Source organism: Anguilla rostrata, chromosome 3 (genome assembly GCF_018555375.3).
Source record: "Anguilla rostrata isolate EN2019 chromosome 3, ASM1855537v3, whole genome shotgun sequence".
In the NCBI taxonomy this organism is placed as follows: domain Eukaryota; kingdom Metazoa; phylum Chordata; class Actinopteri; order Anguilliformes; family Anguillidae; genus Anguilla; species Anguilla rostrata.
In genome coordinates this window covers 64,834,713-64,850,542 of record NC_057935.1, presented here as the reverse complement: position 1 = coordinate 64,850,542, position 15,830 = coordinate 64,834,713, and the positions used below count along the sequence as shown (strand labels likewise).

Below are 15,830 nucleotides of genomic sequence, written 5' to 3'. Positions count from 1 at the left end.
GTGCTCAGCCATTTTGCACCCGAATGTTCAACATACATTAGGAATTGAAGGGAGTATTTCAGTTAAACTGGGACGTGACAGATTTAAAGAGGCATATTGGCAATGCGACCAGGGAAATGGGGAAAACATAAGGTTAGGTTTCTATGTGTGATAAGGGGCGTGGGCACTTTAATGAGCAGTCTGTGTTTTATTTTGTCAGTAATGGCCTATTTATTGGAAAGAAACCTACAGTGCAGCATCCCTGTCACGATACTGGGGCACTGATATTCTGCTCAGCCCAGAGGAAATGCTGCCCCCTACTGGCACAATAACAAGACCTTCACGGTGCTCTGTTTGTGTATCTTAATTACGTACTTTTGTGTGCTCGTCCAGCAAGGATTTATGTCAGACAGCAATTTGTTTGGGTCTGACAGGATTTTGACTGGATTTTTTGTCTGCATGCCTGCATGACAGGATTGCGTTTGTTTGTCTTCCTGCCAGTGCACTCTCCGCGCCGCCTCAGTCCTCCACGACAAGCTGTTCCGGAAAGTTCTCCACAGCCCCATGGCCTTCTTCGACACCACGCCCCTCGGCCGCATCCTCAACCGCTTCTCCCGCGACATGGATGAGGGTAAGGCCTGCGTTCCCTGCCCCCCCTCCTCCCTCCCTCCCTGCCTCTCTCTCTCTCTCTCACTCTCCTCAGACGGGTGTGGTATGAATGCATTTCATAGAGCTGCTGTATACTTGGCTCATCATTCATAACATTTAAAGTTCAGTCTCCCTACTATTTTTGTGAAAACATTCCAATTTGTTTTATCTTATGAATGCATATTAGGGGGGCGTGGCCAAGGGACAATACTGTGGCAATGGGAGTTCTTAGAGCATGCCATCCCCCGTGAATATTAGCAAACCGGATGGAAACTCCTGCGACCAACCAGAAGCCTCCAATAGTTTTAGGAAGTTGACACGATGGAAAAAATGCAGATCTGCTTCGTCTGTGAAATCTGCGGTGTTGTTGTGATCGTTACCGTCAGAAGCAGAAGGCCCGTTCTCTGACTTTGGCTCGTTGCCCTTCCTCAGTGGACGTACGTCTGGCCATGCAGTCGGAAATGCTCCTGCAGAACCTGACGCTGGTGTTCTTCTGCCTGGGCGTGGTCGCCTTCATCTTCCCGTGGTTCCTGTTGTCCATCCTGCCTCTCGGAGTCTTCCTCTTCCTGGTGAACCGTGTCTCCAGGTGAGGCCTGGGCTCAATTTTCCACCCCTGTCCCCAGCATTGTTTTCATTTCTTTGATAATTAACAAAACACGTACCATAGAAAAATGTCTAACATCAATGCAAAAGTATGCACATTAAAAACAGAGATTTACTAAATAAAGCCAAGGGCTTGTTTCTGTTGTGGTTATGGTTTAAATTTAATAGTTTCAGAATAACATGAAATAAATAAAAAAAACTGTCTGGTTCAGGTGACAAGAACTATAAGGAGGTGTTAGAAAGAGTCCATTCACAGAGAGATACATTCACCTTCCATTACGTTTTACAGGAAAATTCTCCAAAAGCTTTTCAGTGATCTCAGTTTTTCCAATTCTCTGGGTTTTTGCCAATATACTTGAGTTATAATAAATGAATGTAAAAAATAAGACAAAAACCCATAAAAACTGTGAATTGTCATAACAAAACATGACAAAATTCCAACAAGGAATCCAAAGTAAATATCTTTCCTGCCCAACATGCTTTGGAGAGTGGGCAGCGTTGAGGTTTTAGAGAGAAATGACTTGTCCTTTCCTGGACAGAGTTTTCCCCCCTCCTTCCATTCCCTGAGAGAACGAAGTAATTCACGATGCACTTCTTATTCACGTCCGCCGCCAGGTCTATCTTTGCATCCAAAAGTAGAAATCATCCCACTTATGTCAATAAAGGAGTTTTCTCCCAGCTAGTTTTAGCGTTAGCGTGTTAGCGTGCTCATAAAAGCACCCGAATGCGACGCGAGGTCCTGGAATGGCCTGGGCCAGCGCCAGGTAGTGGTGGTACGCAACACAATCACCGTCCCTCGAGTGTTCTCGTCTCGCCTGTCGGATCACACCACAGACTGAGTCCACAAAGATGATGCGATAGCTGTTCTCGGCTTCAGAACTTCAGGCTGTCGAAAGTACCAGCTGAATGTGTTAGCTGGGTATTTTTTTTATTTTTTATCAGATACCACTTGCATGTGTGCAAATCATCCTGTGACTCTTCTTTTTATGTATCCCTTTCAAAGCTTTGTGATTCCAGTGTAGTTTATGTTTGAAGGGATGTGTGAAGACATCACAGATTCTTAATTACAACACATTCTGTGAATGGCAAATACGATGACTAATAAAGCATTCTTAACTAATTTTAATTTCAGAACTAACTAAATTTAGTGGGAATTTAGAATGTGAAATAACACATCTAACAGGAACATGTACTCATCAATTGTCACATTTTTATTTAGCATTATACGCATGGGTTTTTCAGTCAAGAGTGCTGAACTTCGTAAGACAGACGGGCTATCATTACAGTTAGGTATTCAAGCCAGTTTTGATATAACTAATCTAGTTCTCCATACCTGTTTGGTGGAAGGTCGAAAGTGAGCTAAGATAACCACAGTAAGGCAGTTTTTGGGACTGTAGTCCAGCTGACCTGGTTTCACACATTTTTCTGACTATATTCTGAATGACAGAGATAATCCTGCAGCACAGTCTGCTAACCTCTGAATTCTGGACTACTGATGACTGTTTTAACTCTTCTCACTTCCTCTTCCTACTGACAGGGTACTGATCCGTGAGCTGAAACGGCTGGAAAACATCACACAGTCACCTTTCACCTCTCACATTACCAGCAGCCTGCAGGGCCTCTCCACCATCCACGCCTATGGCAGGGGGCCGGACTTCCTGCGCAGGTGAATCCGCGAGACAGGGGGGAGAACACACGCCCCTTTTCTGCCATGCTTGGCCAGACTTCTGTCATTTTCCCTAATGTATGAGAAGAGTTCAGTCCAGGTTCAGAAGATAAAAGCCCTCCCCAGTATTTTGTGCCAATCATTTGGATTTGCTAATTGGCACAATTCTTCAGCCAGAAGGTAGGAGTAATTGGTGACAGTTGAACACTGAAAACAGCTGGCTGAGTTCATGGATGGAAGAAACACATGGCAGGACTTTTACTTTCTGACCCCTTGAACTTTACGCCTATGTGTATGATATTTGAAATATCAACGGGGAGCGTTTCAAAGTAAAGATAAATGAGAGTCAATAGAATATGGGTTACTCATACTAACCCCGTGGATGGTGTATCTTACATTTAGGTAAGGGAGGAACGTCTTGGCAACATGCATAAGAGTCATTTGAAGATGAGGGATTTTGGGGAGTATTTTGGGGGAATAAAGCCCCAGGCATCTGGCAACACTGTTCCCCCACATGCTCTGTAGCAGCAGGCTGCCTGGCTCTTATCACAGTGTTTGGCCAGATCCCCTGGGTAAAGATTTAAGTTTGATTCGGCCTTATGAAATGCATTCATCTCTGTCCCGTGCTGCTCTTGTCAGGTACCAGGCTCTGCTGGACACCAACCAGGCCTCGTACTACCTGTTCAGCTGCGGTATGCGCTGGCTGGCCGTGCGGCTCGACCTGATCAGCATCTTCCTCATAACCACCACGGCCCTGCTCATCGTCCTCATGCACGGCCAGATCCCCCCGGCCTACGCCGGCCTGGCTATCTCCTACGCCATCCAGGTGCGTCAACCTCCTGTCTTCTGCCTCTTTCTCCACAAGGATGGGGGGGAAAAAAACACAAAAGACTTCCAAGAATTGTGTCTGTATTGTTGGAATATATAGTTTTGCTTTGCCGGTTACACAGAGGTGTAAAGCATACACAAGAATAGATGAGTAGCCATGCTAAATAAGAAATGCATACATGCTAAATGCGCAATTGAAATAGTGCCTACATCTAACAATACTCACACATATAGAAAGACCCAGATGTTCCAGGGCTTGATGTGCGAAAGCATTTTTAGCCCCACAGTCTGAAAAGTAACACATTTGCTTTCTGTACACATCTGTCTTTGAAGCAGCCCTCAAAACCTGAATTACCTGAAGCACCTGCAGAGACCCACTTTGAAGAGTACTGTGCGTTGTGTCTTTGATCCATTACAAGAACACTTTTTTTGGGTGATGAGATGTTGCTATCAGCACAGCAAGCCAACAATAAATAGGATTCCAAGAGTAAAGGTTTAAATTTTGATATCGTGGAAGAGTGATACTCCATCGGCGGTCTTAAATGAATACTGATCAGTAATAGCAACACGTTTGAAAATGTATTATGAAAAACAACAGAAAGTAACCAAAACTCAGAGAAAGCCACATATACAGGCAGTAGGTAAGCCGCACATGAGATTCCTCCAGCAATTTGTTTTTCTCTCCATAAGCAGTTATAATCCAATAGGTTGCTTATGAGGGAGGTGGTGATGTGGGACTGGGAGTTTACTGTGTGTGCACTCAGAGGGAAGTGTGAGATTGATAAGGACAGGCATGATTGTTGAACAGACGGTTTCTGCCTTCTATTTGTATTTTACTTAGCTATGGTCAGTGTTCCAGTAGCTATCAGTGTTTATTGTCCCTCACAAACAGGCACAGGCAGCAACCTAGAACCCCCTTTGTAGATTTCTCTAGACCACACCGATTCAGAAAAGCATACAACAGAGTTGGAAACGGAGAATGAAACCAGAATACAAACAGTGGAGAGATCAATCCGAATAATAATCGATGGAGAATTCCCTTAACCCAAGTTCACCTGGAACAGTTCATTTTTAATGGGGGCCACTGATGAACTGTGAGCTCATGCAGCAGTCGACTAGCCTGCGCTACGCTCGGGCTGACCTGTGAGCGCTGAATTGATTTCCGTCCTTCGCAGTGAATACCGCTGAGCCGTAGGGTCATACAGCAGGAATAAAAAAAAAGCGTTCAGTCCGTGGAGAAGACGACGGTGAAAACACCATAGAATATGATGGAACGCAGCATGTTTTTGAACGCTCTCCTCCATGAGAAAAGGCATGCTACACGTGCCGCAGCTCCCTAAGAGGTGTAATTCAGGATTAGCGGAAGCTGAGCTTTCTTGACTCGCCCTTCACTGCGGGATTTACCCGCTGCTCCTGATTGGATATCGTGCCGGGCTCCGTCAGCTGTGTCTGCGATCGGCTCCACGTGCGGCCGGGGCTCATTATCGTCTCCCGTCTCTCCCGTCCAGCTGACCGGCCTGTTTCAGTTCACCGTGCGCCTTCTCGCCGAGACGGAGGCTCGCTTTACGTCAGTGGAGCGGATCAATCATTACATAAAGGTGAGAGGTTGGGGGGAGCAGGGGGGTGGGGTTGGGTTATGTGTCTGAGCCTCTGCTAATACTGGGAAATTTGCCAAGAGGGCAGAGCCAAGGACAGGGCCTGTGTAAACTCCTTTACACTGCAGAAAGAATACAGCTTGTGGCACAGTGCGCATGCCAGCCTGTGGGTAAACATTTCATGGGTAAAGGCTGGGCAAAACATGCCGTACTAGGGCACACTCAGACAGCACAACACAACACATCGAACGGGGCCCTCGACAAAGCATGAGGAAGAGGGTTGCGTGACTAAGTTCTGTGGAATGTGCCTCACAAGTACCAACGAGTCCCTGAACGTTTAAGGCTCGGGGTGGGTGGGGGGTACGCCTTGTGTCTGTACTGGAATGATAAAGTTTTGTGCTGGATAACATCTTCTCCCCCCCTCGCCTCTCAGACCCTGGAGAGCGAGCCCCCCCGACACGTGACCGGCCCGTCCTCTCCTGCCCCCTGCTGGCCACACGTGGGACACGTATGCTTCCGGGACGTGGAGATGCGATACCGCAAAGACTTGCCATTGGTCCTCAAGAAGCTTTCCTTCGACATCCAGGCGGAGACAACTGTGGGCATTGTGGGTCGCACTGGCTCAGGTACGTGCTATTTTTATGGCTTTTCATTTTATATGAATAACACTGTTCTGAAGTGCTGTAGCCTATGAGTGAATTTCTCTGTCTCCCTGCAGGGAAATCCTCGCTCGGCGTCGCCCTCTTCAGGCTGGTGGAGTTGGCGGGAGGCTCCATTACCATAGACGGTGTCAACATTGCCCACATTGGGCTGGAGGACCTGAGGAGCAAGCTGTCAATCATCCCACAGGAACCTGTGCTCTTCATTGGCACAGTCAGGTACTGCCCATACCATCCAACACCCTCAGAAACACACAGAGTCCAGTCTTATATTATATTCTATTTGACAGATGCTTTTATCCAAAGCGACACATAATAAGTACATAGTACTGATGCTTGTTGAAACGACTACAGAACACAGGTCAGATAAGGTACAATTCTCATAAAGTATCAGTTATTCATAGCCACGAACATGTTCAGTCCAGTTCTCATGGTAAGCATAGGCTAAGCCAGTAAAGTTATGACAAGTCATGAACTAGAAATGAGACATGATTACAAGAGATATGATAAAGAGCTACAACATCAAGATGATAGTACAAGTGCAATGCGAAACTAGAAGAAGATCAAGAGACAAGTGAGACATAGTGATACTAGATTGGGGGTAACCCTGCAGAGGAGTAGTGTTAGAGTTAGTCAAGGTGCAGTCTGAAGAGATCTGTCCTCTAGACCATGGTGGAAAAGGTTAGTCTTCCATCACAGAAGTCTTTGTGTTTATGGTTTGAAACTGTGCTGATATTTGAGTGTGTATTTTCAATTGGCCCAGGCCTCAGTACTGATCCTGCAAAGCTGAAGGGTATGCTGGTTTTTCTTGTTGCTCAACATTTAATAGACCAATTAAAGCAGATTATTGCAGTTAACTCATCTCACATGTTTTACGTTCAAACCACTTGTGGAATTTAAGGTAACAGCAGACAGCAGACCCTGCGGCTCTCCAGGACCAGGATTAAGGACCACTTCACTAATCCCGTGCTGTCATGTGCATGTCACAGGTCTAGTCGGGCTGACTGACCGCATCGTCGAGCGTTCACATTTTCTCACGTTCTCGTGATTTCGCCCAAACAGGTCCAACTTGGACCCATGGGGCCAGCACTCTGAGGCGGAAATTTGGAACGCCCTGGAGAGGACTCACATAAAAGACATGGTGAGAGGAGAGAGCGGCGGGCAAGGGGCGGGCTGGCAGCGTGCGCCTGATTAATGCTTCCCCACAGACGCTTCCCCATGATCGCGGTTTTTCCAACATCGTCTCGCATCGCATGCACGTCCAACGCTGTGCCACGTTCACTTCATTTGCATACTAGATGAGATTTGTGGCGCCACGTCTTCAGGCAGAGCCTGTTTAATCATGCATATTCTGGAGATGGCAGTTCATAATGTGCCATTAGACACGAGGGGAGATCGTTTCCATCGCATATATCTAGGTAACTTGATCGCGAAAAGTGATTATCCAATATGATCTGATTGTAATTTGCACATGAATTTAAATTAGCCAGCATTCTAGTTGCAATATATCAAATATGCCAATGGGGAATATTCCTGTCAGAGACATGAACATGATACATGGGGCTCTTGTATGGCCACCTCAGTCTGCTGTCTTTGCCTGATGACATAGCCTTGCACTTGCAGGGTCTTTCATTGCATGTGTTGGACATAGGGTTGACCCGGTTTTTGACCGAAATTTCGGGTTTTCATATTATGTGTACATGTCCAGTTTGTGGTCCCAACCAGGAAATGTAATGTCCTGTCCAAATAACTGATGGGAGAAATAAATGGTAGTTTGTACTGAATTTGCATGTCAGTTGACCCCCTGGTCCGATGTCAGTTCTGCAGGGGGTAACACCCCCCCCCCCCCCCCAATCAGCTCCGGGCTTTGTTCGCGATTACACTTCCAGCTGTGCATGTTGTCCAGGTGTGATTATATTCTAAATCTAGCAACCCAAATCTGGCAACCCTGCTTGGAGCAGAATAAATTTACCATAAAGTGACAGAGCTGTCGGTGCCCTGGGAAGCAGTCCTGTGACCAGAGCTCCCTGTGTGTGCTGATCCCCCGCAGGTCAGCCTGCTGCCCCACTCGCTGGACTCTGAGGTGACGGAGAACGGGGAGAACTTCTCCGTGGGGGAGAGACAGCTGCTGTGTGTGGCCAGGGCCCTGCTTCAGCACTGCAAAGTAAGGAGACCCTCCTCCTCCTCCTCCTCCTCCTCCTCCTTCTCCTTCTTCACACGCACAAGCAAACAGCACCGGTGTCTGCTCTTCCACGGGCTAATATTTACACAGGGTGAAGAGGCATAACTACATTTTAATCACAGGATCATTTGTATGCGCCGCATGCTCCTCGTCTCTGAATAGACTGGGCTGTTCAAACAAATCAGACCGCTTTTGTGTCGCATATTGGTTAAGAATTTTGAACGCTTTTGAAATTATAGAAGAGACCGTGGTAACAATGCCACCGCATGGTCTGAATCTTGAATGGACAGAAAATTCACTTAAAGTCCTATAAAAAAAGCCCCCGTGGGCAGCTATAATTTGTTTGCGTGCAGCCTGGTTCTGTGTGTGAACGATGACGAGTGCGGTGATTAAAGAGTCTGGGCGAAAGTGCGAAAACGTATTTGACAGGTTGTTATGTTGCCGGGAGACATTTTGTCTGAGTGTGAGGTGTCTGTGATCACTCAGATCCTGCTGCTCGATGAAGCGACGGCGGCCATCGACACGGAGACGGACCGGCTCATTCAGGAGACCATCCGTCTGTCCTTCACCGGCTGCACCACCCTGATCATCGCCCATCGCCTGAACACCGTGCTCAGCTGCAACCGGGTCATGGTCCTGGACCAAGGAGAGGTACGTCTCAACGTCTGTGTGACTGACTGTGTCGCATTGCTTTCAGTTATAAAGGGAAGAATTTTCAGGGGATAGATCAGCAGGTGGCATCGAACAGAAAACGGTGCTCATGAATCTTGCTTCAGTATTAACTTTCTTTATGGTCCTGTGTCTTGACTCAATCTGCTTATAGATTGTGGAGTTTGACGCCCCCTCCGCCCTGCTGGCCAATGAGAACTCCCGATTCCACGCCATGGTAGCGGCGGCAGAATTGCTGAAGGTCAACAGCAAAGACCTCAGCTGAAGACCGGAGCCGATGAGTCACAGTCACCCATGTGCCACGCCCCCACATCGCCGCGGACCAATGGCAGAAGGCTGCGGTGCTTGCTGGTGGATCTGGCATTACGTTTTTTTTTTTTTATTTGCGATGTGAAGATACAGTTAAATGCTGCTAATTGTTTAGGCGTTCGCTCAAGAGCGTGATGATCACCAGTAAACCGGTGACTGCATTCCAAGAGACCCGTCAGGAACTTGGAGCCCGTGTAAAAGCCATCGAGCTCTCCCACTGGCTCTAGCTGCTGTGTTGCTGGAGCCCCTCTGCGGGAGGAGGCCCGAGGTGCAGGCCTTCAAGTGTTCATGAGGCAGTGCAATTACTGAGATTTTTCCAGAGAGTCGCAGAAGTACCGAATTGGCAGGAAATTCCTGTTCCTTCAAACTCTGGAAAGCTTGTGATGATACATAGACTCCCCATGGAGTCTGTTTTGTGCAATTTGTTTATTTAACCTATGATCATAGGGGGATTTTTCCCACACTTTATTGGTGGAACCGTAACATTTTTGTGGAATTATAACTTTTCTTTTCCTCGCTGATTAAACAAATCAGTTCCATCACTGTCTGGAGAATGTTAGACTTGAGAAGGCCAGTAAATATTCATTGAAGTTTTGTTGAATGTAAATAGACAGAGACCAAAGACTTAAAATAAACCAGCCAAAGGATGAACTTTGATGTAAACACCAATGATGCTGTTCTACTCAAGTCAAGCACTTTCACTTCACATGTGTGTGAACTTATTATAAGGTATCGCCTACGCACTGCAAAAGCCAATTCTTTGACACCCTCAAAAATGTCATTTGTGGTAAATGTACGAAGAGGGCTCTCAAAGTTCATGGTACAATAATATTATTTTAAATGTAATTAGTCTTCACATGTCTGTATGGCTGAAATTCTATTTCATCATTCTCGTAAAAATTCTGATCTTTAGTCAAACATGTATATGCCTTATAAATGAGGAGAGTATTTTTTGCTGCAGTGACCTATATTGCATGCTATTTATATGGGGTTGAATCAATCGTATTTGGGAATTCTATCTGTAGAGTCTATATTTGGCAAAACTCCAGGGTGCTCTTTCCCTAACAGCATATACTTGATGAGTTCCTCAGTTGTGTCCAAACCATGCGTAATTCAGTCCTTGCTTCTCTTGATTGGAAATCAGGACTTGACTTCTCGCTCTCTGTAACACTAGTGAATTCCAGAGCCTATGCCATGGTGAACAAGGTTATCCATAAATGCCGTGAGTAAGCCAGTGTAAACCCTGGTAGAATCACAGGCTGACGCTATCGAGGGATGGCAGGTGTTATTTTATCAGTTTGAGCAAAGGCTTGTTAGGTCTAGGTTGAGACTCAAAAATGTGACATCTGTAGCCATCTTTTTTTATTTTTTTTTATTTTTTAGAAATGTTTATTTATTTGCACTTCACAAAATGATTATGCATTTTATAGCCTTAGTTCAAGACCTGCACAATTCAATGTAGCTCAATGGTTCAAACTTGATCCTGAAAGACTATGTATCATTTTTTCTATGCAATCCATTTTCAGGGACATACTTTGCAGTCAGTAAAATTGTGGTTCTCTGTAAATGATGAATAGAGCAAAGCTGGAATTATTCACCAATTGAAAGTCCTTGCATGAAACCTGACATGCAAATTCAGCCTTAATCGCAACTAAACAACATGGACAGCAATACACTTAGCTAGTGTGTGTGTGCGTGCATGCGTTTGTGTGTGTGTGGCTGGGTCTGTGTGTATTCTTTTGTTCTGCACAGATCTGTCCCAGAGATGGCCTTGTTGAAAGATGTGGGGGTGTTGTTTCACAGTTATTTTATGAAAGCCTTTGTTTCATGGGCTTAAATGTGTTCATATCAATAAAAGTTTTATACATAATATGTCTGGATTTGATCTGCCAACTGACTTTGTGTTAATTAATACATATTTTATCTCAGCAGTAACACCCAGATTTACAAGTACAATATATTTGATTAACTAAAGCTTGTACACATTTAGTAACAACAGTCATTTACATTAAATCCTCACCACCAAGCTTGGCTGATGAATAAGGACTCCCAGAGCAATTAAGGTGCTAATTAAAATGTTGTTTCCTGCAATTGCAAAGCTTGAAATTCAAACAGGACTTTAGTGTGGAGTCAATCTACCTGCTGCTTTGGAAAGAGTGCCCTCTGGCGGAAAGAGAACAGTTGAAACAAGAATCTAGCCAATTCTCCCAGCAGGTTTTGGGGGAAGAAAACAAACGGTCTTGATATTTGAATACATTTTGACACTAAAATACAGATGATTGTTACAAAAAAATGTGACCAAAGGTTTAAAAAAATAAAAATAAAATGGCTCCAGTTCAAAGATATATTTAGATTTTTGAAAAATATTTAAATGGATATATTTGCAGTTATATAAAAAGTAACACCTCATGGTGACATAGCAATCCACTTAATGTCTTAAAGTCTTATTTAAATGCTAGAATTTTTCATGCAGGCCCATGTGAAAAATCTGATGAGAGGATGCTAGAACTTCATATATAAAGGCTACACATTTTACCACACTTTTATGTGTCAATGCAATTGTTTTCCATTTATCAACACACTGCACTCCGCATTCAGGCTCATGTTGGGCATTTTAAAAACATTTCTGATGGGCGACCTTTAGATTACATTTTTCAAACATTTTCTTTTGCATGTACTGATTTTAATGTGAAATAAAGAGACTGATATCTGATATATACTGATATATTTGTACACAATAGCAGATTACTCACAAAACATTGCCATTATCAGATAAAAATATTTCTTTTTTATTACACTCATATCTTACATTTTTCTTGACTATTCACTATTCTGTAATTTCCTGTCCACTTCAAAATGCTCAGGTCGTGCAGAAATTTCTAGTTCAGCCCTCGATTAAAACATGCCTCAATCAGACATAGGAAATATCTGTAATACGTGTTTCAGACATTTCATATCTGAACAGAAAATACATTCTGTTTATTGTGTTTGCTTTAATAAATTTAAATTAGGCATAGCACAAACAATTGTTTGTTAGCACAAACAATTGTTTGTGCTATGAAAACATGGTGCAAGGTAGTATTATGTTTCTTGATATGGGTTTACATTTACTTTTTTGTGTGATGTTGCACCAGTTAAGCCCAGATTTATCTGATTACTTTTATTGTTAGGCCCAGCTGAACAACTGACATGGGGTATATCAGTCAGTTTATGGCTTCAAATCCGCCTGTGCTTCTATTTATTTTATAATTCAAATGAAACATGCGATGCAATACGTATAAAACTTCATCAATATGTTTGTTCGTCAACCTCACGTTATGTGGAAATTATGGCGCACGCATGCACCTGCATATAGATATGAGGTTTCATACTTGAAATTAGATTTTTGTCTATAATGTATCGACATACATAACTTTTTTTAAAAAAATTTTTAAAAGACAATCGTGCATTTAAAGGCAAGTAATTCATTCATAATTACTAGCAAGTAATTCATTTTTTTAATTGTTCGGCAAATTTTATATTTCGGTCATTTCAGTATGCCAACGTCTTCCAGAATATTTATGATTGAATTAATTTACTAATTTCATCATGCTATAACAAATTATCTTTAAAAAAAAAAAGAGAGAAATATTAAAAAACAATTTTTGTGAGTGTTTCCCGAGTGTTGCTGTCTGAATGTTAACTACAGTACCTATCTATGTTTTTGTTACCTGAAAGTATCTCAGATAACAGTCGAGCCAGACAGTCGCCTCCGTACACGAAATTCAAAAGAAACGGTGTTAAGTAGGGTGGTATTCCTTGAATATTCTGTTAGTTAAAAGATATAAGATTATACATGTTTTCGATTCATGGTGTCTTCATGTTGATGATTATATTCTTAATTTTCAAGGGAAAGTCGGAACTTTTTCTTTATTTACAACTTAAATTATAACCGGAACTTTAAATTTTACAATCGGAAGTAAAATATATAAATATATCTCCCATTATAGGTTTCTGTCTTTTCGGAATACTTTTGCGTCCTACTGCCTTCCGGCTTCCGAGTCTCGAGCGGAAAGGGGAAAGCCTTTGCTGTGATGCCGCTGGGATGATGGCTGCTTTCGGGATCCTGAGTTACGAACACCGGCCACTGAAGCGGCCGAGACTCGGCCCTCCCGACGTTTATCCACAAGACCCCAAACAAAAAGAGGTGAGAAAATTTCAGATCGACACTAAGCAACCAGCAACTTTTCTAGAAACATCTGTTTTGAAGTATAAGCTGCTAGTAAATTGGGTCTTAACGGGTAGTCCGAGGATGCATTCCAGGCCTAGCTAACTGGCTAGTAGCAAGCTGGCTTACTGCTAGCAAGTGCTCTATGGGGACGCTAACGTTAGCTGGCTTGATAGTTAGCAAACAATAACAATGAATGCACAGTTAACGTTATCTGGCTAGCTGCAAAAAATTTTTGACTCGTAAAATCATTATCTCATTTAAAGGCTTTTCCAACCGCAAACAAACACTGAAACAAATATACACATTTTATTATTTAGCTTATTTTGTAGCTAACAGTTAATCTGTACTCGGGCAGCTTTTAAAAATATTTAATTAAAAAAAAAATCAATTTGGGTAACTGGAGCTTCATAGCCGGTTGTACAGTTACAGTACAGCATTTTTGAGCCATCGCTAGCCAGATTGCTACGAACTAGCTACACCATAAGAAGAACTTATCCAATTGCTGGCTAGTGATACATATTTTCATTGTTTCATATGTTTTGATTCCGTGCTAGCCAGCTGCATCGCCGCCAACAAGGCAAAAAGTATCTGACTACGTTGTTGGCTGACGTTAGTTATTCATTTATATGTTAATCGTGCAAATTAGGCAAATGTTTATAGCTAAATCGCTAAGATTATATTGATTTATAGCGCTATAGTTAGTTCCCAGCCCTCTTTAATAGGATGATTCGTTTGACATTTAAATCTTGCTAGCAACAAGCTAGCAGTACTCATATGTCGAACAGTTACTCCGTTGACAAGCTAGCGATAATTGGAGACTGAATCATTATGTAGGCCGGCGCTATAATATGTTATAATGAAACTAGCTAGTTGTGTTTTTATGCGCTCTTGGGTAACGTTAACTCATGTTAAGTAGCTTCTATGATAAACGTTTTGCGTACTGTTGTGCAAACAAGTGTCTCTATTAAGATATTGGTAATGAATGGTTAGCTAGCGAATGCTAGGTAACATTGGTGTAACGTTAGATCATGCCTGCTAGCTGTATCGCCACTTTCAGTGTTAGCATTAGCTTTTTAGCTGGTGTCTTTTCGGGGATATTTATATCTAATGCAGGATGTAGGACGTTGTAATTAACCAGCCCAAAACAGAGCATATAACATTCGTCAGTCAGATATCCAGCGTGTTCTTGCCTTGTTATTTAACATAACTAGTTGTTTTAGATGCAATAATTTGAGTATTTGTACCTATTTCTCAACAATATTCATATTGACGTTTCCTTCTGACATCCAAAGCACCTTCAGTGATCGCTGTAAAATGGAATTGATCCCAACTAGTTTGCGAGAAACACGTCATTGCCGTTTCACTTGCTGATTCAATTTACTGTCAAATGCGCCGTTGTGCTCGAGAGACTATGTTTATCTCTGTTGCAGGATGAATTGACTGCTTTGAATGTAAAGCAGGGATTCAATAACCAGCCAGCAGTTTCTGGAGATGAACATGGCAGTGCCAAGAATGTCAACTTCAACCCGTCAAAGGTATATTCAAAAAAAAAAAAAAAAACTGTATAAATGATGTCAACAGACGTGCCTTTTTAAGCTGTAGTTGATCCATTGACCTCCTGTGCCTCTCATGCAAAGTACCTGTTGCTTACAGACATTGTTGATCCCTCGCTTTCACAGATCAGTTCCAACTTCAGCAGCATCATTGCAGAGAAGCTACGATGCAACACCTTTCCTGATACGGGGAAGCGTAAGCCGCAGGTGAACCAGAAGGACAATTTTTGGCTGGTCACCGCACGGTCTCAGAGCTCCATAAATAACTGGTTCACCGACCTGGCTGGAACCAAGCCTCTCACCCAGCTGGCTAAGAAGGTATTGGCTATATTGCTGGAATCATAATTGCATTATGCTTTTACAAAAAGATTTATTCATTTGTTTTGAAATGGCCATGCTGCACTGATATTCTTTTCAGGGGCCTACATGTGGTACAAAGACAATTTCAAATATCTCTTTGCTAACCTATCTTAAACGGTCTCTTTTATGTATAGCATACTGTGGATTATGTTTGAACCAGCCTGGTTATATGTCTGCTTTGATTTCACTAATTGTAGGGCCACGTGTTATGATCTAGTGCTCAAGTTATGTGCCATGGGCCATTATTTTGTGGTATCGTTTATGCATGCAGTCACAGTACACTTAAGCGTGTGCTCCTGCTCCATAGCAATCTCTAATGTGAGTGTGTGTGCTTGTTTGTTTTTCCCTGTGGGCCAGGTTCCCATCTTCAGTAAAAAGGAAGAGGTGTTTGGCTACTTGGCCAAGTACACAGTTCCAGTCATGCGCTCCGCCTGGATGATAAAAATGACCTGTGCGTACTATGCAGCAATAACCGAGACCAAAGTGAAGAAACGGCACGTCATCGACCCCTGCATAGGTCAGCCCACACTCTTTAATTCTGAGTGACTTTTCAGTTTTATTATGAGTGT

The 15,830-nt window shown here is 43.2% G+C and overlaps 2 protein-coding genes across 7 annotated transcripts in view; both read left to right on the top strand.

The window, feature by feature from the left end:
• wu:fb13g09 (ATP-binding cassette sub-family C member 5) overlaps window positions 1-11,010 on the top strand; it is a 31,387-nt gene extending 20,377 nt beyond the window's left edge. For all 3 annotated transcript variants that reach the window (XM_064329342.1, XM_064329341.1, XM_064329343.1), the window contains 11 exons: window positions 481-610; window positions 1,060-1,213; window positions 2,768-2,896; window positions 3,536-3,722; window positions 5,233-5,322; window positions 5,753-5,945; window positions 6,038-6,197; window positions 7,041-7,119; window positions 8,029-8,142; window positions 8,647-8,811; window positions 8,984-11,010. In XM_064329342.1, coding sequence (XP_064185412.1) covers window positions 481-610; window positions 1,060-1,213; window positions 2,768-2,896; window positions 3,536-3,722; window positions 5,233-5,322; window positions 5,753-5,945; window positions 6,038-6,197; window positions 7,041-7,119; window positions 8,029-8,142; window positions 8,647-8,811; window positions 8,984-9,094 — 1,512 coding nt within the window. In that variant the 3' untranslated portion in view covers window positions 9,095-11,010. The remainder of the gene's footprint in view (window positions 1-480; window positions 611-1,059; window positions 1,214-2,767; window positions 2,897-3,535; window positions 3,723-5,232; window positions 5,323-5,752; window positions 5,946-6,037; window positions 6,198-7,040; window positions 7,120-8,028; window positions 8,143-8,646; window positions 8,812-8,983) is intronic.
• A 2,138-nt stretch (window positions 11,011-13,148) lies between these two features.
• The window catches only part of med12 (mediator complex subunit 12), a 30,097-nt gene continuing 27,415 nt past the window's right edge, over window positions 13,149-15,830 (top strand). For all 4 annotated transcript variants that reach the window (XM_064329340.1, XM_064329338.1, XM_064329337.1 and 1 more), the window contains exons 1-4: window positions 13,149-13,324; window positions 14,779-14,883; window positions 15,028-15,219; window positions 15,619-15,778. In XM_064329340.1, coding sequence (XP_064185410.1) covers window positions 13,223-13,324; window positions 14,779-14,883; window positions 15,028-15,219; window positions 15,619-15,778 — 559 coding nt within the window. In that variant the 5' untranslated portion in view covers window positions 13,149-13,222. The remainder of the gene's footprint in view (window positions 13,325-14,778; window positions 14,884-15,027; window positions 15,220-15,618; window positions 15,779-15,830) is intronic.